This window comes from Otolemur garnettii, unplaced genomic scaffold (genome assembly GCF_000181295.1).
Source record: "Otolemur garnettii isolate 467f Iridium unplaced genomic scaffold, OtoGar3 scaffold00027, whole genome shotgun sequence".
NCBI lineage: Eukaryota > Metazoa > Chordata > Mammalia > Primates > Galagidae > Otolemur > Otolemur garnettii.
Window position 1 is genome coordinate 16,674,046 of NW_003852422.1, and position 22,634 is coordinate 16,696,679.

At 44.8% G+C, this 22,634-nt stretch overlaps 1 protein-coding gene across 1 annotated transcript in view; it reads right to left on the reverse strand.

Moving 5' to 3' along the window:
* The window catches only part of NEDD4L (neural precursor cell expressed, developmentally down-regulated 4-like, E3 ubiquitin protein ligase), a 339,833-nt gene that overhangs the window by 62,737 nt on the left and 254,462 nt on the right, over positions 1 to 22,634 (reverse strand). Inside the window, exons 6-9 of the mRNA XM_023512363.1 lie at positions 14,758 to 14,808; positions 7,540 to 7,601; positions 7,344 to 7,446; positions 5,238 to 5,404 (exon numbers count right to left, since the gene is read on the reverse strand). Of these exons, the coding sequence (XP_023368131.1) occupies positions 5,238 to 5,404; positions 7,344 to 7,446; positions 7,540 to 7,601; positions 14,758 to 14,808 (383 nt within the window). The remainder of the gene's footprint in view (positions 1 to 5,237; positions 5,405 to 7,343; positions 7,447 to 7,539; positions 7,602 to 14,757; positions 14,809 to 22,634) is intronic.

Genomic DNA, 22,634 nt, shown 5'->3' on the forward strand with positions numbered 1-22,634 from the left:
TTTATACTACAAACTCCCTTATGAAGGCAATTCTATGAAAGTTAGCCTCCATTTAATCCACATTTAAATTGTATTTCCTTATCATTAAAGGCTCAATGAAGTGTTACTGTATTTCCACATCTGATACAAAATTCTGCACAGATATATATATTCTACATATCTGACAGTTAAACTATAATGATTGAAACAGCCCAATAATAGAGGTACCTTCAAAAAAAACTGACATAACTATGGCCATAGAGAAAATAACTAAAACAAAGGGAGACACAAATATACTATTAAAATTTCTGAAAGCACAAAAACAGAATGATAAAGAAATGGCACTTTGTGATTTTATGGTGCCATAGTCCTCTTTATGAGCCAATTCTTAAGTACATAATGATTGTAAAAACTGTAAGTTATTATAGAACAGTATAAAACTTGGGAGGAAATGATCAGAACACATTTATGAAATACGTGGACCATTTCAGCCACGTCTAAGAAGGCAAATGAAGCTATACGGTCCCTCTCTCACTTTTGATTAAAGATGAAAGCAACTTCTCTTTATAATAATCAGCCTTACTTGAAAATATTTTATATCCAAGAGTTTCATCATAATTTTCAGTCTTCCTTTAAAATATCAGTCACCGTTTTTATTCAGTCAACACTGAGGGACTAACATTTGAGGACCTACTAGGTGTGGGATCCTACAGAAGTGCTTAAGGTTGTGCTACTTGAAATTTTACGAGGACTTCTGAGAGGCTGCAAAGATCACCCTTTACTTTTACCATGTCTCCATCTCACAGCCTTTAGAAATATAAAAAATTCCATTACTCTGGGAGGATAAGAAAAAAAGAAAAGAGGGTAGGTTTAAATTTAATCATGCCAATCTTCCTTATCCAACTTGCTAACATAATTTGTAATCAGTGTGAAGCAGAAACAACTAAACAGCATAAGAAGATGCCTCTGATTTAAAAATTCCAACCTGGGGCTTTTATCATCTTAAGTGATAATATGATAATGTTCACGCAAGGGAGGCCTTCTGCATTTAATTAAGCAAATGAGAGAGAGAGGATTGTTTAAACTAACTAGAAGTTTAAATAATCACTAATAGGGGCTGGGCCTGGTGGCTCAAGTTTGTAATCCTAGTGCTTTAGGAGATAGAGGCCAGAGAATCACTTGAAGCTAGGCATTTAAGACCAGCCTACCATTCCAGCCACTGAGGAGGTTGAGCCCAGAAGTTCAAGACTATAGTAAGCTAATGGGAAGATAACCTTTTAAAAATATTTCTGAGCTGACAAATTAAAACAGAAAAACTCTTTTATTAAGATCAAGGCGATAATTTAAGAAGAGGCTACTTCAATTTTTCTTCAGTTACTGGTTTCATATATACATTCTTCATTTGACTTTCATGGGAGATACACAATACTCTAAAACCCTCACTCGTTTATCAAGAAATCAACTTGAATGACAATTAGGGTCAGTGTGTCAGATCGTTTAAATTCAAAATATTTTAGTGACTATAAAGATGATCTCAGAGTTATCCAGACATGAAATTACTGAGTTAGAAGTAGATGTATATAGTGCTTTATAATAAGAAGGATTAAAAGACTATTTAACTTCATCTTGATTTATAGAACATCATGATTTCTTCAGCTTTTTAAACTATGGCTTTTATTGCAAAAAGTTTACAGTTTACATTTAAAGAAGATAGGGACCAATCTAAAATCAGAGGAGTTCTAAAAGCCACCACCAGATCTAGGAGGGCTGGGGTTCTTCTGGGGTCACCCTCTGTTCTAATACTCAGATTCTAGGCCCAGTTCCCTAAACCACGTGCTTGGAATCACTTTCACAAGGGGCTCATTTTCAGGCCTTCATCCATTTGACACGCATTTTGCTGAACACCTACTCTGTGCCAGGCAAGAAGGGTAGATCAGCGAATAGGAAAACAAGGTACCAGCTCAAATAGACAAATAGAATATTCTACGCTCCAGGCTAGAGAGGACCAGGGAGAGAGACCTGTGCAGAGGTGTGAACGCCCAGGGGCAGAGGGCTTCCTAGCTGAGACCTCTGAGTTAGCCAGGAGGGGTGTGATCTAGGTTTTTGCTTTTTACTCTGGGGGAAAGAATATTACCATGTCCACAACACTTGGGAATAAGAGAAAATAAGGAGAGTGAAGGTGTGCCCAGAAGTTCACAGAAGGAACTGTGCTTATGGCCGTGGGTGGCGTGTCTGAAAAGAGACCAGAATGAACGGGGACCTTGTACAGACGTCCTGAGAGCAACAGGACATCCAAGACAAAACAAAACCCCCTTCTCAATGGGCAGAGTGCAGGGCACCAGACTGCAGCAAACTGGGCCAGAATGACGGTCACCAAGACAGTCTTCCAGCTTTGCTTAGCACACGGCTATCGCTATCTGATTTTTGCAGATACAGCCTTTTAATAAAAGTACTTCCTGACAGGATTAGTTTTCTTCCCCAAAGAGTGATTTAGCGTCCTATAAAAACTGAATTACGAAACAAATTACTTTTGAATTCAAACAATTCTCAAAAATAAATCTGGGAGGGCTTCTGGTCAAGGCAAATAAAGTTCAGGAGAAAGTAGCATCCCAAATTCATAAACAGTTCAGATGGGATGAGGAGGTTTGTCGTGGAAGCTTTTTCCTTTCTCTTGCTTTCCAGAAGTCATGCCCATTGAAAAGGAGTCACTCCTTGGGTTCCACCGAGCTCTGCTGACGGCCTGTGGCTCAGCCTCTCCCTTTGGCGTTGCTGCCTCACAGACAGGAAAGTCATGCCATTGACTTCTCCCTCAACTACATGTGAATCTGAACTTGGATTAAGCATTTTTCCCTTGTTGCTTCTGGGCTGAGGATAAGCCAGCATTATAGAAGTTATGCTTGTTTTTTTTTTTTTTTTTTTTTTTTTAAGAGCTAGGCTCTGGTTCTGTCACCCAGGCTGGTGGAGAGTGGTGCAATCATAGCTCTCTATAGCCTCCAATTCCTGGCTCCAAGTGATTCTCCTGCCTCAACCTCTCATATGCTAGGATTATATTGCCCTGCCCAAGTTTTATCTGTTTAGTTTGGTTCTTCAGGACATTGGCACCAAAGATGGTATTTTTTCTTTTTTTTGAGACAGGGAGTCTTACTATGTCACCCCAGGTAGAGTCCTGTGGTGTCACAGCTCACAGAAACCTCAAGCTCTTGGGCTTAAGCATTTCTCTTGCCTCATCTCCCAAACAGCTGAACTACAGGTGCCCAGCTATTTTTCTGTTATAGTTGTCATTGTTCAGCAGGCCCAGGCCAGGTTAGAACCTGCCAGCCCTGGGCATATGGGTGGAGCCCTAGCCACTGAGCTATAGGCACCGAGCTGGTATGTTTTTTTTTTTAAAACAGCTTTATTGAGGCCTGACTGACATATAAAAAAAGAGTAATACATATTTCATGTGTACATTATGATCAGTTTGGGGAAACCATCACATAGGTACTGTATTTAGAAAGATGGATGCAGGGCCTTCCTGGGAATGACCTCATTAGAGTTTCACAACCCTGTGTAGTAGAGAAGGCTGCAGTTATCCTTGTTTGTTCCAAAAATAAAGACCTCAATCTGCATGACGCTTATTAACAAAGTTGCACACTTTTCCCTATACAAATCAGCTGGTAGTAGTTCTTCCTTTGTGGGTGGCAACTGACCACTTTTTTGTGGCAGTCACCACAGAGTCTGCCCTTCCGGGTGCTTCTTTCTCCTGCTGTTTAGATAATGGTACCTGGCTTACAGGGCACTGCTATCAAGCTTCTTGTGATCACTATACATAACCAAGCCCAAGGCAGGTCCAAAGTCATGTTCACGACAAAGAGCCATATTGGTTCACAACAGTTTTAAAAGCTATGGTCATCAGTCAAAAGGAAATAGTAGGTCCAGAGAAGTGGCTCAGACCTGAAATCTCAGCTAATTAGTGAGGTCGAGGCAGAAGGAACACTTGAGACCAGGAATTCTAGAACAGTCTGGGCAACACAGCCAGATCCCATCTCTACAGAAAATAAAAACCAGGCAGGTGTGGTGTCATGTGCGTGGAGTCCCAGCTACTCAGGAGGCTGAGGCAGGAGGACCGCCTGAGCCCAGGAGTTGGAGGCTGCAGTGAGATATGACCATGCCACTGCACTCCAGCCTAGGTGACAGAATGAATCCCTGATTCAAGGAAAAAATACAAAAAAAGGTAGAAGCAAAATAACAGTAATATAACTAATATTCATGAGACTCCACTTGGGCACTTAGGGAGGACAGGGCATTCGGTGTTTCAGATTCTATGAGCTTCATCTCTAAGTTGATACCTAGGCCAGACAACTCAGCCACCTTTCCCACCCACAGTCATATGCAGAATTATCTTCGCAATTTCTAAAGATAAAAGGGGTCTTAAGAATACTACCTATCATACTACTGATACCACTTGTCTAAAAAGTATCATTAGCAAATTTCTTTCAGAGTTTAGATAGAAGAAAAAAATACACTTGGCTTTTATTACACATGGAAAATTATATAACTCATCGATAATTACCACCTTATCTGGCTGAGGTCTTGCTGTATACTATGACTTGTCAACAAGCTGCTGCAAAACCATTTTTATAGTAGTTGAGCTTGAAATAGTGTTTATTTGCCATCCGTCAAACCAGAAATTGTGGAGGGAACAAAACAGTAATCAATTTACTGTATCCTTGAGGCTAGGGAGGGATTAAAACAAACAATAATTACTAATTCTGACTCTGTAACCCTCTTATGTGTTTCTAATTATATTAAGGGGATAAAATTTCTCCCAAACAGCAAGAAAAAGAAAACCAAAACGAGTTTCTGAGAAGATTCCCATATCCAAAAACTTAACACAGAAAACCGCAAAGCCAATTTGCTTGCTGCTTTCCATTCAGGGGGAGAAAGCTGAAGAGAAACAAACGAGTATCATCCCCAAACTTAATCTGGAAAAGAATAACCTCTGCTTCATGATTCAGGAATCTATATAAAGGTGCACAAAATCAATCAGTCCATGTTGAACACAGCAGCATGGGGACAAAGGCGGTTGCTTCCTTGAAAGACAAATCCAGGCGGCTCTCATGCTCTTCCCCTAGATGAAGAGGAATCTCGTCTCGCTGCCCAACCACCTGCTCTTCCTGCCATGTGATTTCCTTCCCAGCCCTGTCCCAGAGGGTGGTTTATTGGTACCTGACTGCACAGAGTAGGAACACTCATGCCTGGCCACCGTGTTTACTCACATCAAGCTGGGTCGGTGCCACTGAGTGGTCCGGTTGTTGTGGTTGACGTAGTAAGTTCGGCCTAAATTGTCCACTTTTTCTTCCCAGCCGGGGGGCAGAGGAGGAGGAGGAAGCTCCTCTTGGTGCTGAGAAGCCGAGTCATTCGAGTCAACAACTTCCCACCCGTGCTGTGGGACAAAGTTCAACAGAAGGTTACGTTGTGGGTTCCGCAGGTGCCAAGGAGAGACAATGACAATGTGTACGGCGCGCCCTCCTTGTTCCACTGCACTCTGGCTCTTGTAACGGCTTGATGAGCCACATTTGAATCAATTCCCACAACTGGGTCAAAAAACTCTGGAAGCCAAGGCAGGTGGATTGCATGAGCTCAGGAGTTCAAGACCAGCCTGGGACAGAGTGAGAGCCGTCTCTAAAAATAGCTGGGTGTTGTGCTGGGCGCCTGTAGTCCCAGCTATTTGGGAGGCTGAGACAAGAGGATTGCTTGAGCCCAAGAGTTTGAGGTTGTTGTGAGCTGTGAAGTCAGGGCACTCTACTAAGGGCGACAAAGCAAGACTTTGCCTTAAAGAAAAAATCAGTTGTAGAGGGGGGTCTCAAAAGTCTCTTGAGCAGTGGACTTCATCACACTGCCTTATAAGATGACTGTTGTAGGGAGCAACAGAAATCTGGATACGTGCGGTTGGCTAAGTGACTTATATATTAAGTCCCATTACATTCTTTTCATTTATCAAGTTTGTTATTTTGATATGGAGGCCTCCAGGGCTGTAAAAGCTGTGCCAGTGACACAGACCACAATTACAGCTGTTACCTTTTTAGCACCTCCACGAGGTAAAGGGAGTGCGGAAGCTGAGCCGCACTGCACGTGTGTCCGAACACAATCACAGCCCAGGTGCAGGACCTCCACAGGAGCCCACAGTCTGGAAGCTGCTGCTTTCTACTCAGGCCTCCTCCCCAACAGGCTTCACGGTACCAGAGTTCAAGTTACACTTTTGAAATGCATATTTTAGGCATTAAGTATTCCTTTCCTAACATCCCCTGGTAAAATCACTGGAAAATTAAGTAATTCACTGGTTACTGCACTTGGAAGGCAAGAAGAGTGTAAAAAATTCCTTGGATTTGAGATAAAAATCTCTTGATGTGCTCATGAAATCTTACATTCATGACCGTGTGCCACCCACTTCACTCCCCTTCATGTGTATAGCGAGATGAAAGCTCACGAGTGAAATACTGCCTGGAAATATGATCCCTGGGTCAGAGGGGTTCAGACGGACTTGCCCACATTATTCACGTATCACATACACGAGACAGCTGCAAACAGATGTGAGCTCTGGGGAGGCCTCGCTTAATGGGCACTTTGAGAACAATACCGAGAATTTGTCTAACAACACAGTGCTGTCTGAGGCATGTGCTGAGAAGGTACCCAGAGACCCACGGCATGGCCTGGGATCACAAAGTTAACAGGCAATGATGTCAGGAGGGCGAAAGGGAAAATCCCTCTGGACAGCTCATCCAGAGGGCATTTCTAGGAGAGGGCTTTTCCACACAGTCACCTGTGGGCCAAATGACTAAGAAACTTGGAAAAGATTTTCTAGATCACCTCATCTACTTTGAGGCAATTTCAAGTGCTAAAAGGATTTATGGAGAGTTGAAGTCCAACGTAGTCGCAAAACTAAACACACGAGGGGCATTTCACAGCCCGCAGCTTCCGCTGGAACGGGGATTTTCCACTCACGTGCAGGGGCACACGGGTGTGCCTTGAGAGGATCTTAGGTGTGCCACGAAAAATTCTGGAGATCATTAAGTATTTTCAAAAGAAGTTCAAAACACAGTAAGCACATTCTTTTTTTTTTTTTTTAACTCTTTCTTCGATCAACATAATTTAAGTGCGCAGCAAAAGTTTAACTATAGGTTCAAGTGTGCTGTGAGATTAAAAAAAGGTTGAAAACCACTGCTCTAGAGGTTGGGTATGGCACTGAGAGAAATCTCTCCCATCAGTAGTGCAGTAGGATAAGAAGAAAAGCGCCTCTTTAAGTAAATGTCCTGGCAGACCGTCTAAAACAGATTCACGGACTGCATTTCCTCCGGACGCAGGCCCGGGGCGCCTCAGCTTACCTCCACATCATCCCTCTGCTCACCGCTTTCTTCATCTTGGCCTCCGTTTTTCGGCATATAGGCCATTTTCAGCCGCAGAAATCCCTTAACTCGAGATTTATGACTGCATAAAGGAAGAAAATAGGTTAAAAAGGATGACCCGGTTGCCCCTTTTATGTTTATGGTGCCTGCTGAACTTGGCCCCCTCCGGCCTCACCTTCTTGGTCTGAGAAGAAAGTCCTTAAAAGTGTAGGGTCGCTCCATGGTTGGGTCTTCTGTCTGTGGGGAAAAAAAATAAAAGTAAACCAAGTCCCAGTGCTCCTAACTTTGTATTCTAGATAGACTGAACTAGATCACAGAGAATACATTTTGTATTTTTGAACGTGTGAAAAAGGAGTTGGTTCCTCAACTGGCACTTAGACAATCCAATTATGTCACAGGCCAGGGAATTAATCTACTGGAGATCCACTAGGTGTCACCATCCACATCGGGTTCCGGGAGCCAACTCCAGCGGCAGACAAATGACAAAAGTATAGCTGTCATTGCCAAGGGTAATTTCTAATTGTGGGGTGTGGCCTGGATCTCACAGAGCTGATTAACTTGGGAGAGCCAGTGGTCGCTGGTGCCCTGCTACAGCCCTGTGCCTCCAGAAGCCTGAAAGTGGAGAACACAGGAGAATACACTAGATCTAAGCTTGGAAGGCAGCTTGATTTTTCACATTAAAACATCACATCCTCAGCCTGCGGTAACTGAAAGATTCTTTCCTGCACAGTGATGGTCCTGGGAAGCACTGCCACTTAGCCTTCTTCTAGGGCTTAGCTTGTGAATTAATGAGTGTGACCTGGATATTTTTTCATTCTAAAAGAAATCAGTATTTGTTTTATTGCATGAACGTAGCCCACCAATGCCAAGAAATTGGAAAAAGAAGTGCTAATACGTCATTTAAAAAAACTGTATGTAATAAAACGTTAAATGCCTAGACCCTTAAACATACTTTCAAATATTAACTTTTGCAGCAAGAGAGAAACTACAGTTGGATGATTTATTCGATCAGATCTGTGTATGTAGCCACTTGTATTTGCAACGTCATCTCTTTATGTTATTCCCTGCTTTAAACTCCCAGTGGCTTCCTGTTCTTATAATACAAAGAAAATTCTTTCCTATGATCTACAAGGTCAACTATGTTTGAGCTGTTAATGACCTTTAACCTCATTGTGATCTGGTCTAGTCCCTCCTTATATTCCAACTATCCTGCCCTCATCTGTCATGTATGAAAATCACACTGAATCCTGCCACAGTGCCCAGGCATGGGCAGGTCTTTCTGTTATACAGCTGATTCCACATGGCAGGCCTGATGTCTCCATTGTACCAGCCACAGGTGAGATCCTGGGTCACAATCTCAGGGTTCCCATCCTAAATTGCCTCCGTCAGCCACCCTTATCACCTTGCTTTATCTTCCCTGTATCATTCCCTTTAAATTACTTTCTTAGTTTATCACCCATCACTTTTGGAATGTAAGCCCGTGAAGTCAAACTCGATTTTGCTCACCATCATTATCACTAAGTGGTGAGCCAATTAATTCATTTGATTAATAGTAAACCAACAAGCCCCGGAAAATTCATTATCATTGAAGTCAGTCAATTATATTCTCTAGATTGTTTTCATAAGGCAGTAAACATACACAATTTGGAAATATTTCCAAATATACATCACTTATAATGGGAAATTTATCAATCAAGAAAACTACTGATGGTATTCCTCCTTTTTTTCATTTGTTTAACAATTTTAGACCAATACCAGTGGTAGACATGGGCAAAACACAGTCCCTGCCCATGTGGTTCTATGACATGGGAGGAACCAGATAATAATAATTCACTAGAAACTGTGGCAGACCAAATTCAGGGGCATACAGAGGTTATACTCTTTGAGATGTGGGGTAGAAGGAAGAGACTGATTCTGACAGGGGGGTCAAAATGGTTTCTAGATGTGTGGTCTAATCTAAGATGAATGGGGAGGTTTGGATAGGGGCAGCATGGAGAAGAAGGGCAGGTGAGGCTTAGGAAATCAGTACCATGAACCAAGCCTTAGGGACCGTCACTGGTGAGCCTGAGGAATCTAGAGACAGCTGAGAGCACAAAGGGGAGAAGGAGAAGACCACAGAATGTGGCGGACCTGAGGGTAGGTGTGCCCAGACACCATGCATGCAGATCACTGATCTTGGCAGGTCAAGAGGCAGATCTCTGGGCTCTGCGTCCTGTTTGGTTTTACAGAGCTGAGTGGCCACAGGAAAGCTACTTACTTCTCTCAGTGTCATCTGTCAAATGGGGCAGTTGTATCTTGCAGGGCTGTGAGGATTAAACCAATGGAGCTGGTCTATGTATTCAAGTCCTCTGAGAGCACCTGGCACACTCAGCAGACACTGGCCATCATCATCATCATCATCACCCAGATCTACATGTTCATGGCCCCTGTGAGCTATGCCAACTCAATACCAAGCAGTAAAAGGCAGAACTTCAACCTTTTAACTACGAACGATGCTTTCAGACGGTCAAATAGGATGTTCGTTTGGTGTGAACGATGCTTGTATGCACGTTTCATTTCTCAGGGCTCAGCAGTCAGAGGGTTAAAAATGAAAGTTCACTTTCATGGAAATTCTCTGGTCTGAACAAGAAGATGATCAGGGATAACTACAAGATTTTTCTTGGTACTCATTCAGGTTCCAACCTGACCATGCTTCCTGGAGACTCCTAGGATGGCACAGAGGGTGCTCCTGGTCGGAATCATCACAGACAGATAGAGGTAAGTAGTACTGTCGGCCAAATTGTCAAAGTGCTGCCCCCAGTTCAGGGTACACTCAAAAAAAAAAAAAAAAAAAAAGAAAATCTTTTGGCTACACCATGTCTTCATCCTAAAGAGACTATTGTTGGCAGAAATGCAGTCACCGTGATATGGAGTGAGATGAACAATTCTGCAGGCAAGGGGAAGGAGAGGGCCTCACTGGGTCTCCAGACTCAAAACCTAGAAGCAACACACAGAAGAACTCAAGCCTTAGGCTAAGCCACTCCTACCAGGCCCTGGACTGTCCTGTGGATAAACAGGGACACTGGAGACCCAGGGTCAGATCCAGTACTGCCACCAACACACTAACTGCTGAGCAAGTCACCCCCTTCTCTGGTCCAGGTTTCCTCACCTGGAAAACACTGGGAGTGAATAAATGTCTCTACATCCCTCTGAGCTCCATGAAACTAAATCCTGACATGTGAGAGGGAACCCTCACTCTGCCAGCAGCCAGAAACGCAAGAGGGGTGGAAGGACGTCAATCATCTAAGTACAGGTAAGGCAACAGCCAGTACCATCGCCTTGAAAAATGGGAGAAATCTGTGTTTTCAAGTAGCCATTCTCTGGTCAGCACCTTCCCCACGGATGCAGAATGATGCAGCTGGCGGGTGTGCTGGGGGCTCCAGGGCAGGGGAGATGCAATGAAGAAGCGAAGAGGGAGAGAAATTCAGAGGTAAAAAATGCCAACAATGCTGGGAATTTTATTCACACAAGGCTTGGAGTGATTTTTACCCTTTAATAATTAGTAGACATAAGTTACGAAATACTACATGAACCTTCAGACAACAAGCCACTGAATTTAACAAAAGAATATGATGAAAATGGTCATTGAAAAAAACCAGTAACAGAAAATAATGGAGCAGTTACAGTGAAGTTCTCTCCTGGTGGCCCAAGGCAAAAGAAAACATGGAAAGGCTTTTCAGCTGTGGGATGGGAGTCAATCTCCTGGTTCCTCCATGTGCCTCCGGTGCTTCTCACTGCCCAGATCCCCCAGGTGACATGTATGTCCTCAAGGTGGCTGGCCCCTCTGGTTAGCGAAGACCACAAAACTGTGAAGATGTTCTACCCCAGAGCTGGCTGGAAACCTGGCAATGAGTGTCTATGCAAACACTGGAGGCTCACAGAGGAACACTAACTCAATTAAGGTTGCCTAGGCAACTCGCCCATCTCCGGGGGTGTCAACAATCCCTGACAGGCAGATCCCCATTTTTTAAAGCCTGACCGCTGGAGACTTCCAGAGCCGGAGCCTGTGTCTTCTCAACTCTCTGGCCTATATAAAGGCTCAGCCTACAACCTCACTTACCCCACACACTCCCACCTCTCTTCTTGCACTCCCCTCAAAACTGGATAAAAATGAGAAAGAAACATTACGGACCAGGCGCAACCGCGGAATAGAAGCACAGGACAAACAAGCTCCTGCCATGCTAGGTTCCTTGTGTCATTTTTCTTACCTGTATTTTTACCCTGCAAATAAAACTCTGTTATTTTCTTTTATCTGGAAGCATGTGCGTGGTAGAAAGCTGCGAGGAATCAGGAAAGAGGTGACTTTCTCATTACGACTCCTTCCTCTTTCTGGCTTGGGACTAGCGACAGGGCTGACGCTGCCTCCTTTGGCCACGGCAATTCACTACTGTGGTAGGGACGGTCCACTATGCCTAGGCTACCGGACATCGACAATGCTCCCTGCCTGTCTCTGTAGGCCAAGGCACCTCCTCAGCTCACCTCCCAGGCAGGGCAGGGCTCTAGCCTGGACTCCCGTGTAAGGGCCACAGGCCCTGCAGGTGCCTAGCATCTGGCAGTGCGCCAGGTCTGCAATGCCAAAGGGACCCTAACATCGTGAGACTTCCCTAAGGGCCTGCTGGAGGGGACTGAGAGGTGGGGATGCTCTGACCCTGTCACTGCTGGGAGGCTTCTTTGGATCTGGAAACCTGTGGCCACGCAGCTGAGGAACCTAAGAGTCTGAAAGCAGGGCTGCTACAGACACCAGGTCCTTCCCTGAAGCCAGAATGATCACCAGGGGAAAGGAAGCCACAATCACATAATTCTGACCTGGGTGGGGGACTCTCTGCTCTGGTTCTCACATGTGCAGTCAAATGTGGTAGCCACTTGCCACATGTGACTTCTTACATTACGATCCTACTTAATTAAAATGAAATGAAATGATACACAGAGCTCCTCTGTTGTACCAACCACACTTCCAATGCCCGCCTGCTGCCCATGCTGACGTGCTGGGTGGCAATGAGGCAGGAACTGGCCCCACGTACCCAACCACAATTACAGTCCTACCTATCAACAAGTATTTGTTGAAAGAACAAATACTGTATTCGTTAACTATCAAATCAATCATCGAACACCACATCAGAATCCTTCAACCTTGAAAAGGCTGGGTGGGTTGGCAAGGGCCACTTTAGCACTGCAATATGGCTCCATGTCCTTATTCACTAATAATGAAATGGGGCATTTTCATCATTTTTCTATTTTCTTTATGTAAGATTTAATGATTTTGACAAACATCAAAAGAACAGGCCATACATCACCTGCCCTTATCATAGTCACGTAGCTATCAAGGACAGAGTGCCCTCGGGTCATTCCACAAAACGCACGGGAATGCTGACATCCACTCCACACACTCACACGGTGTGTGTCACACAGAACAGAACGGCTGTGCAACTGCCCCACAAGGGTCCTACACACGTGACCAGACACCCAAACAAGAGCATCTGAAATCCCACACTCAAAGGAGATGTCCAGTCCTAACATGCTACGTGGGCCCAGGCACTGCACAGAGGATAGAGGATGTATCTTCACTTTGCTCCTTTTCTTTTTTTTTTTTGTGGTCCATCCCCTGACTGCAGCTGACTCTAAATAGTTGATTTAAGTATGGAGACTATGGTACTTTGACAGAAGCCACTATCTGGCATTAGCGAAATGGGGAAGGTCTGCTGAACTCAGCTCACAGTAAAGTACTCAGTCCTCTCAAGGAATTCACCCTTTTTCATCTGCCTCTTCCGTTCTGGCCCTTACCCTCCGCACCATTTCCTTCTTTAAAAGCTCAATGACCCTATCTCCACCCTAAACCCAAAGCTAACTATTCCCTCTACTGACCTGGCCTCTCAAGAGGAACATTCTTCTATTGAGCCCTGCCCAATCTTTCAAAACCAATCTCCACTTCATCATTCAAATAAGCGCTTGTTGGAGCCAAGCCCTTGAAAATGTTCACCTTTGCCTCTTTGACAATATTAGCAAATAATTACTCTGACCAAGATGTGGTTTTTACATTAGGGAGAAGGGAGAGTGGGGCATCCAGGAAAGAAGTGGTCACCTGCCAACGCTGTCCAAAGCATGAGAAGAGCCAGTCTCAACGTGAAGAACAGAAGACAAACTGATGGAGACCCATGCACAGGGTCTTTCCCAGCCACCCCTGAAACGTGCAAACCTCTCCACGTGACCTGAAAGGAAGGACCCGGTTCCTGATAGCTGGAAGCCCCACGCAGGCACACACAAGCACCCTCCTGTGGCACCCTGGAGCTTCAGGTTTTTATATAGAAACAAAAATATCTTAGGATATCACTTTCACGTCTAATCTTTGGGAAAGGAATGCACTTGAGCCCTTTCTTCCTTAACAGCTCCCCTGAGTGAGCACAAGCAAAGTGCCTGCTATCACGTTTCTTTGAGGCACATCTTCAAAGCAATCCTGGTGAGAGTTAGTCTCCCTCGGTATTTAACATATGGCTACAGCCACAATTTCATCATAGCAGGAAGCAAACACTCAGTGGCTCATGTCATTTTAGTTTATAGACTTTTTATGTTACTTGCTCAAAAAATAACATAATGCCCTTGTAAGGCAGAAACATCTGACTTTTTTTCTCTTAGCTGTTACGTATGTCACTTTGTATTCCTAGGAGGAGGGGTGGAACAATCTGGAGAAGTGAAGGTGGGGTAGAGACGATGCACCTTCACCAAGGTCCCCAGGTCTTGGCCCCACATTCTACCTACACTGCCTCAGGTTGGCCAGTGACACCCCCAACTGTTCTTCAACTCATCTGAGCAGGGAGACAGCAGCAACAGCACCCGTGCTGACTCAGCACACTTTTGAAGCTAGGTGGGTATTTCCCACAGACAAGTTCACTCAGAATGGATGGCGTCTTTTTTCTCTATGCTGAGAAAGCCACACATCAAAATCAGGGAAGCACTAGCTTATACACGCACACAGATGTATCCAGAGAAACAGCACGTGCCATCCGAAGACAAAGGGAACACAGCCCTGGTTAGACCCAGAGGATGAGTTTGGAGAGAGACCCAGACATTAAGTGACACGGAGAGGCTTGAATAAAAGAGGTGGCTGTTTTGTAAGATGTGACGGGCAAAGAGGAGAAAAGGGAAGCTGGGGTTGTGGACAGGAAGGCCTAGAGATCCAGGCACACTTCACTGTCACCGCCATGCTATCCTCTATCCCTGTGAAAGGATCACTTTCCAGAAAGGAGACTGGCCCAGCATACATATGCTTCATTTCAGTCTTCTCCATTGTGCTCAAGAAATTACTCTGAAAATAAACCACCTCCCACAGCATGTAGCAGAACACATGTGATGCCCTTACCGGAAGATGACTAAGGGGCACGTCCACCTGGCCCAGGAAGTCGTCTCGGGTCTGTGAGGAAGAGAACAAAGAGTTAGTATTTCCATCTATCATCAAGTGTCAGCATTCCTTAAAAATGTGTCATTACAAAGAGAAACAAAGGTCCAGGGCTTGACACTGGCTACAGAGGGGAAGGTTAAAGGCAGAAAACTCAGAGGCAGCATGGATGATGGTCACCTAGGAGACCGCTGCACCTGGACCACAGCTATCAGAGAGGTGCTGGATGCACGTGGGCAGTCGGGGAGGAGATTTGCAGGGCCACAGAGGGCTTGAGGGCAGAGCTGGGCCCAGTTTAAGGAGAGGGTAGCAACAAAAATGAACATTTTAACAAGTAGTTAAGTGCTATAAAAGAGTTTCTTGAGAGCTGAGAGTCTACAAAGCCTAGTTATTACATCTTACTATAAACTGCACATCTTATACACATACACAAAACAACACACAAAACCTTTTTAAACCATTAAGGCTTCAGAATCTGTGTTGCCGGATGAGTTCCTGCTAATTTTTTGACACATCATGCCCCTCCTTCTCTCCATCTGTCTCATAGCACAGATCTGCTTGACTTAAAAGAGATCCAGGGGAAGTTCAATTTAGAGATGCTCATTAGTCCCCTTTCAGGCTCTGGGAATCACCGGGGAAGTCGTAATTCAGCTTCAGGTGGTCACTGGATTGGACCATAGGGTGTGACAATCCAGGTTCACACTATGTCCCCCCTGCTACACTGCTTGTGGTGTGGTCTCTGAACGCCTGAGATGCACACTGGACTCAATGTGCACACAGTGACTGTTGCCACCCTCATGTACATGGTGCTTCTCCCACACTCAAAATGCACCAAAGCTGGAAAGTGCTTTAGCTGTAAGCAGGCCTGTGTCACAGCTTACTTGAGGAAAAGGCCTGAGAGAGATCCAGAACTCCTCACTTCGAACCCTGGTCTCTTTGCTTCGCTGGTTTATGGAGAAATTTTATTTTTCTAACATACAGAAACTACTTTCCAAATGCACTTGGAAAACATTTTCTTCTTATATTGAAAAAGCAGCAGCAGGTAAATATGAATGAGATTTACTGAAATGGTTTGCTCCAGGCTTAGGAATTTCCTTTTAGATATTGAAAAAAATTGAACTGGAAATCCATCTGTCTCCTCTAAACAATGCATGAAGGATAATAAAAAATCAAAGTTACCACTGGTTGGGTTTGCATGAGAACGAGACTAGCCTCCATCCTCCTGATGACTTTTCCATTTCTTATATTTTCTTAGCTTCACTGGCTACGATCCAACATGGAGACACCTCGTCTCGCAGAAAGCTATAAGGGAAGTGCTAAGAAATCCTTTAAGTTTTACTGAGAGCAGCAGGAGGCCTCGAAAATGATGGAGCTGTGCTGTCCAGCCCACAGGCCTGCCCCAGAGTGCCAGTGACTCACACCAATGACAGTGACACAAAGAGGCAGGGAGCATGCCTGGTCCTTCTATAGCTGGCTGATTGTGCTATCATTTTAAAGTTAGTATAAATATCAGTTTACCATCAAAAAACTGGAAATTTAATGAATACTGACCATACACTGTATCTCTACCTAAGGTGGGCAGAGTGGATGGCACTTACTCCCTCCTCTCCTCTTCCTGGTAACTGTGAAGGAAAAGGACCCAGGATGCCATCATCCAGAGGATAAGACACTTTCACTCAAACCTCGGTTTCAGAACCAGATAGCTCTGAAAAGCTACTTAAGAATCATTAACTGAAATGCACCTTAGCAAGAATTTACACAATATCTATGTGCGATAAAATGAATTAAGTTTTGCTCAGACTTCAACAGCCAGGTGCCCAACACTATGGGCTGCAACAGCAAACCCTCACAGTGCTCGGCCTCCCCAGGCTCCAGGGCAAGGCTGCTTCCCTTGGAGGCAGGCACAGTGATTGCGTCCATTTTACAGATGGGAAACCTGAGCGCTGTGTGTGACTTGCTGGGTTCCAGACCCCAGCTCTTATGCAGCAATCCTGTGCACCCCATCTCATTATAGAAGGTTAAGGCAACATAAAATATTTCAGGTTAAGGTTTAATCATATCATTAAAAAACCGGCAGGAAAGCAGGGCTGTGTACCAGCTCTGGGCTTCCCCACCACATGCTGCCTCTAAATGGTAAGGATGAGAAGGGATTCTGATGAGGCTCCAGGGGCTTCTGCTAAGATGCTCACTTGGCATGTGACCTTCAGCACTCCCCCCTACTCCAACTGCTCCTCTCCTCAGAGGAAACCGTTTCCTGAATTCCCCAAGGTGCTGTGAAGCTAGGGAATGTCACTTGTATCTTATCTTATTTCCTCATTATATTAAGAAAACAACTTCTAAAACAGTAGAAGATGCGCAACCTTGCCATTAAAGCAAACAGGAGGCTCTCATTGGTTTACATCAAGGGAGATGGAAATACAACTATTTGTGGAGAAAAGGATTCTCTTACATTGCTGGTGGGATTACAAACTAATACAGCCTCTCTGGAAAGAAGGATGGAGAATCCCCAAAGAGCTAAAAGTAAACCTTCCATGTGATCCCTCAATCCCATTACTCAGTACCTACCCAAGAGAAAAAAAGAAATACAATTTACCACAAGGACATTCGCACTAGAAGGTTCACTGCACCTCAATTCACAATTGCCAAGATGGGGAATCAACCCAAGTGCCCATCAACTCGTGCATGGATTAATAAACTGTGGTATATGTATACTGTGGAATACTATTCAGCCATACAAAGATGGAGCCTTTACATCTTTGGTATTAACTTGGAAGGAGTTAAAGAACACTTTTCTTAGTAAAGTATCCCTAAGAAGAATGGAAAAGCAAGTATCCAGTGTATGCAATACTAATATGAAAGCACAGACAAAAACCTACATGTCCACATGAGGGAAAAACAGAATTACACTGGGGGGGGGAGGGGAGAGGGAAAGGGGAGGAGGGAGAGGGATTGGTAAGCTCTCACTTAATGGGCACAAAGTAAGGGTATACAGCACACCCTGAGTAAAGGGCTCAACCACAACTTGAACTACACCTAACAAATGCAGACAATGAAACCTAATCATTTGTAACCTCATATTAATCTGACATAAAACATTTTTTAAAAAGAAATAGAAAAGGACCCAAACAGACCAGAACATGGTCAAAACTGGCTTAAACCAATGTTTTGCCAGTCAGTGGAAGATATAGTTGGTTGTGAGATCTCGATTTTAAAACATCCCCTTGTTGGCAAAATTACAGAAGGTTAAGGTTAGGTTAAGGACGTCGTATCATTAAAAAAAAAGTCTTCAACACTGCAGAAGAGATCTAGGAAAAGAAGGAATGTCAAAGGGGCACCTCTGATGGTCCGAGGGGTCAGGAGGCGTGTGGGTGCAAGATCTTGCCGGGGACAATGTTTGGGGCCATTGCATCACCAACACATATGGCATCTCATACCCATGCTATAAAAAACACATTAATCAAATCAATTTGTAATGATTTCCTTTACAAACATATTTTCACCAAGCATCATGTTTTAATTTCAGCTCTCACTGTGAATAACTGGCATTTCTCAACATGGCCATTTTTAAGTAGTAAAATGTTGGCAATTGCAACCTCCACCGCACATTTTCAAAGGCTGAAACATTCACATTATAACACAATTATTATACATGTTCCTTTCTGATGAGCCATCAAATATCTCCCCAGTACAATGATGAAGTCAAAGAGAGCCCCTGAAACGCTGTCAGATCAGGTGAAATGAAAAATCTATATTCCATTATAAGAAAAGTTAAATATATACACAAATCACACACTGCCTTTAAGCTCTCTCACTGTTGATGTGATGGAATGCCCGCTCCCCTCTTTTAAATAAGAAGGGATGGGTCAAGTGTGCTCCATGTTCATGCAGGGGGATTTGTTGACACCATGAGTGGACACCCCAGGGATCTGATCATACAGCCTGTGGTTACCCCCAGGCCCTGTGTGCACATGGGTCAATACTACCTGCCCTGACATGGATGCCACAAATACAAATGACTCAATTTCTCAAAGAACACATCCATTCAAAAAACAACACAGACTCTTGGTCTTATAAGTTAGAACCTACCAAGGATGCAATCTGGATCTCACTGCACACTTGTGCCCATGCCATTCTGGTCCTTTTAGAACAAAAGTGGTGGTTACAGCAAGGCTGGGCATAGTGTGGACACTGCCTGGAGGCTCAGAGGGAGGCAGAGGGCTGTGCAAAGGGTGGGGGGAGCACCAGAAGCAGAAAAGAGTGCCCACAGGCCAGGTTGGGGCCCTCAAGTCTCCTTAGGAAAGGTATATAAAAAGGATTGCTAGGTGCGGCTGCTCACACCTACTACCAGTAGGTGTCCCAGCTACTCAGGAGGCTGAGACAGGAGGATCACTTAAGCCCAGGGATTTGAGGCTACAGTGAGTTATGACAACACCACTGTATTCCAGCCTGGGCAACACAGTGAGACCTTGTCTCTATCTAAAAGTATTAAAAAAGGATTAATGACTCTCACAAAGTAAAACAGTCTATACATAATCCTGGAGTTATATACCAAGGCAGTGTTTTCTTACGTTGTAAGCTGCAATACCGCAATGGGTACCAAGAAGCAATTTGTTAAAAAGTCTAACAGAAAAGAAAAATATTTGTGCCTCACACATAATACGAGTCCTGTTTGGGAAACTCATTTCAGTTACTCACAGACAGTACACATTAACATAAACGTGCATCCCAAATTGTGAGCTAACATGAATTGCTTTCTGTGTGCCACCATCAAAAGGATTTGAGAGTCATTCAACTGGAGAAAATAAAAACCATCCAGTATCACAAACTGCCTAGGGTTTCATCCTAGAAGTCATTAAGCAGTGATTTCTCAGAAAATTATGTTTACAATACTTAAGACAAATAGAACAGAACATAGAAAATTTAGAACATAAGCCAGAGAATAAGAGCAAAGACAGTGTATGATCAGATCTTTGTTACAAACCAAGGTAAACATCACAATTCCTTTCAACACTGAGCCAGAAAAATAACCTTTGCGTTCTCACTAGGCTACTAAACGAAGCTTCCCCATCTGCTGTTTTCTGCTGAAGCACGGGGAGCCATGGTACTGACCAGATGGGAGAACAGGTTATATTTTTAGAGTGACTTCGGAAGCATGCGTTCTGAATTATCTAAATAATGAATGGCTTGAGTAATTTGCACAGAAGCTTTTAGACCAAATGCTAAAAACACAGTGGCTCTTTGACAGCTTATTGTCTGGGGAGCCACCTGGCGTCCTGGGTGAATTTAATCTTTGGCCCATGTTTCATCCCTCAATGAAGGAGGAAGTCAGATTTGTCAGCAAAGACTAAAGGAAGAATATTCCTGTTTCCCCATCCACTTGTCGGGCACATCAGCTTCCATCAGAGCGCCCCAAGAAACGAAGAGCAAGGTCTCCCCCCACCCACCCAGACCAGGGCAGAAACTGCCATCCAGCACCTGGGAAGGGCTTCTCTGGTTTTCAAGGTGACTGCTTCACAATACCTCACTGAAATCACATTATTCAAATAATAGAGTCACGTGCCATTCTACGAAAAAGAAAACAGTGCAGCAGTGAAATGCTCTCTGATGTACATGCTCTGGCTAAAATTCACTTCACAGGCACTGGAGAACACAAGACACAAGAAAACTTTTCACAGACACACCTCTGGCTCTCACAGTGCCAGATCCCCTGCTACTCACTAACACACAGTAAGGTGTGTCCTGGAGACACCGATTCTTACTTATAACAACAAATAAGACCACCATGTCAACAGAGCACACAGCAAACTTGTAGGACTTTTCCAGGTCCCAGGAGAACCAGGCTGGAGGGCAAGCAGGACCAAACCAGACATGCTACTTGTATCGGCCACCAGGAAGACCATCTATTTTAAGGGATACTTTTGAAATTTGTTAAACAAAAACCGGAGCGGGGAGGTGAGACCCTGTGAGCATGCGCACGCAAAGAACTGTGCTGGCAGGCACCCGAGCAGCCCTGAGGCGGTGGCCAGGCTTCAATCCAGGAGCATAACCAGACCAGTACAAACTGGGCTGGCTTCTAAGGGAGTCCCTGGTTGCTCTAGGTACCCAGTGATGGCCTCAGGGGACGAGATGTGCCTGGTCTGGGTGGGTGGAGGTAGTTTGAGAACACTCAGTTCTCTGCTCTGCTCCAAACATAAGCATATTGCAGGTGTGTGGTTACCTGAAGGCCACAGGGATTGCAGTTTTCACCACAGGAGCACTTGGCAATCTGAACTTAAGACCCACCAGACTCTGGGGTGCAGATGCAGGGAAGGCAGTGTGGGAAGCAAGGCACAGCGCTGTTGAGCTCCTGTAGGCTGGGGGTCAGCGCGGGCAGAACTCTGGCCACAGTTCAAGTGCTCACCAGCCACAGGGCTAGGGTCTTCCCAGCTTTGGACAATGGTCACTGCAGAGCCCAGCATCACCATGTAAGTGTGAGTGCTGTAAGAAATGTCCAAACAAGTGATTGCCTCTGCCAAGGGTCAAGGTCAGGGATGACTTTGTGTAGGACCCGATCTTTAAGCAGGGGCACGAGGCAGGAGCTCGCCTGAAGGACAGATGGGGGAGGAAAAGGGAGCGAGCGGTAGAAGGAGCAATGGCCGAAGCTGGGAGGCTTTGTGAGAGGGGCCTGTGTCACTGAACAGCGGTGGAGAGAGACGCCAGACAGTGGCTTGTGGTCTCCTGGGGTGAGAGAAGACACGTGAGGATGTTAAACAGGGACCAACTGGCAGAAACTGCATGCTAGAAAGGCCCCTGGCAGCTGCGGGGACAGAGAACTGGAGGGAGGCTGTGGCGGGGAGAGCGTGATCCGCCCAGCTGGCGCCCACCAGGGTGAGGCCACACAGGAAACGGAAGGCTCAGTGTCCTCGCAGAAGAGTTCCGCTAAGGGACGGTTCTTGTCAGCAGGTGTTTCTTCACTGTGTGATGAGGGTAAAATGACATCTGTGAGGCCCGCAGCAGATAGCCCAGCAGGAATAGTCAGGAACCAAGGTGACTGGCTTGATACTGGCATAAAGCGAAGGTGAAGGAGGGTGGAGGAAGGTACCCACCCAGGGGAGGGGGCTGCCAGATCGCTGCTGAGACTGCTGGAGAATTCCCAGTTAGGATCAGCTGTCCTGTGTAGGGTGATGGGGCCACCCACGGGCAAGGGCAGCACTCGTCTGCACTGTTCCCTGGGCATCCAGCACCTTTACTCTCTGGGAAGGTAAGTCATCCCCTTTGGTCCACACAAGCTTGGTTACACATCTGACAGTCATTTACAATTTTTCAGCCTTTCAGAAGAAGTAGAAACTGTGGCTTGTCACCCTTTCAGGTTCTGGGGCATGGCTTGGCATCACAGTTACCTGTCACATCTGATTCAAAGCCACCCAGCTGCACAAAAGCTCCCAGGCAAACGCCACAGTTCCTCATAAGGCTATTTTATTTTCGTAAAAAATGCTATGTAGAGAAACCTTAGGTATTACTCGTTATTCTCTTATTAACATCATTCATCTATTGTTTCCTTGTGGAAGGAATGCGGAATTTATTTGTTGAATAAACTAAACACTTATTAATGAATACAATCTGCTAATATTAAGGTAAACATTCACATATATTCTACTTGTCATAAAGCAAACTGATCTGAGATTTAACTTCGAAGTTAACTGAAAAGGAAAATATGTCACTGGGTATACTTAATGACACAATATTATTTAACTGTGTGTTCTGGTTTTATGGTAAAGCCTGTTTTAATTTCTCAAGATTTCAGGGTAAGGTTGGGTGGAGTGGCTCACACCTATAATCTTAGCACTCAAAGACTGACCTGG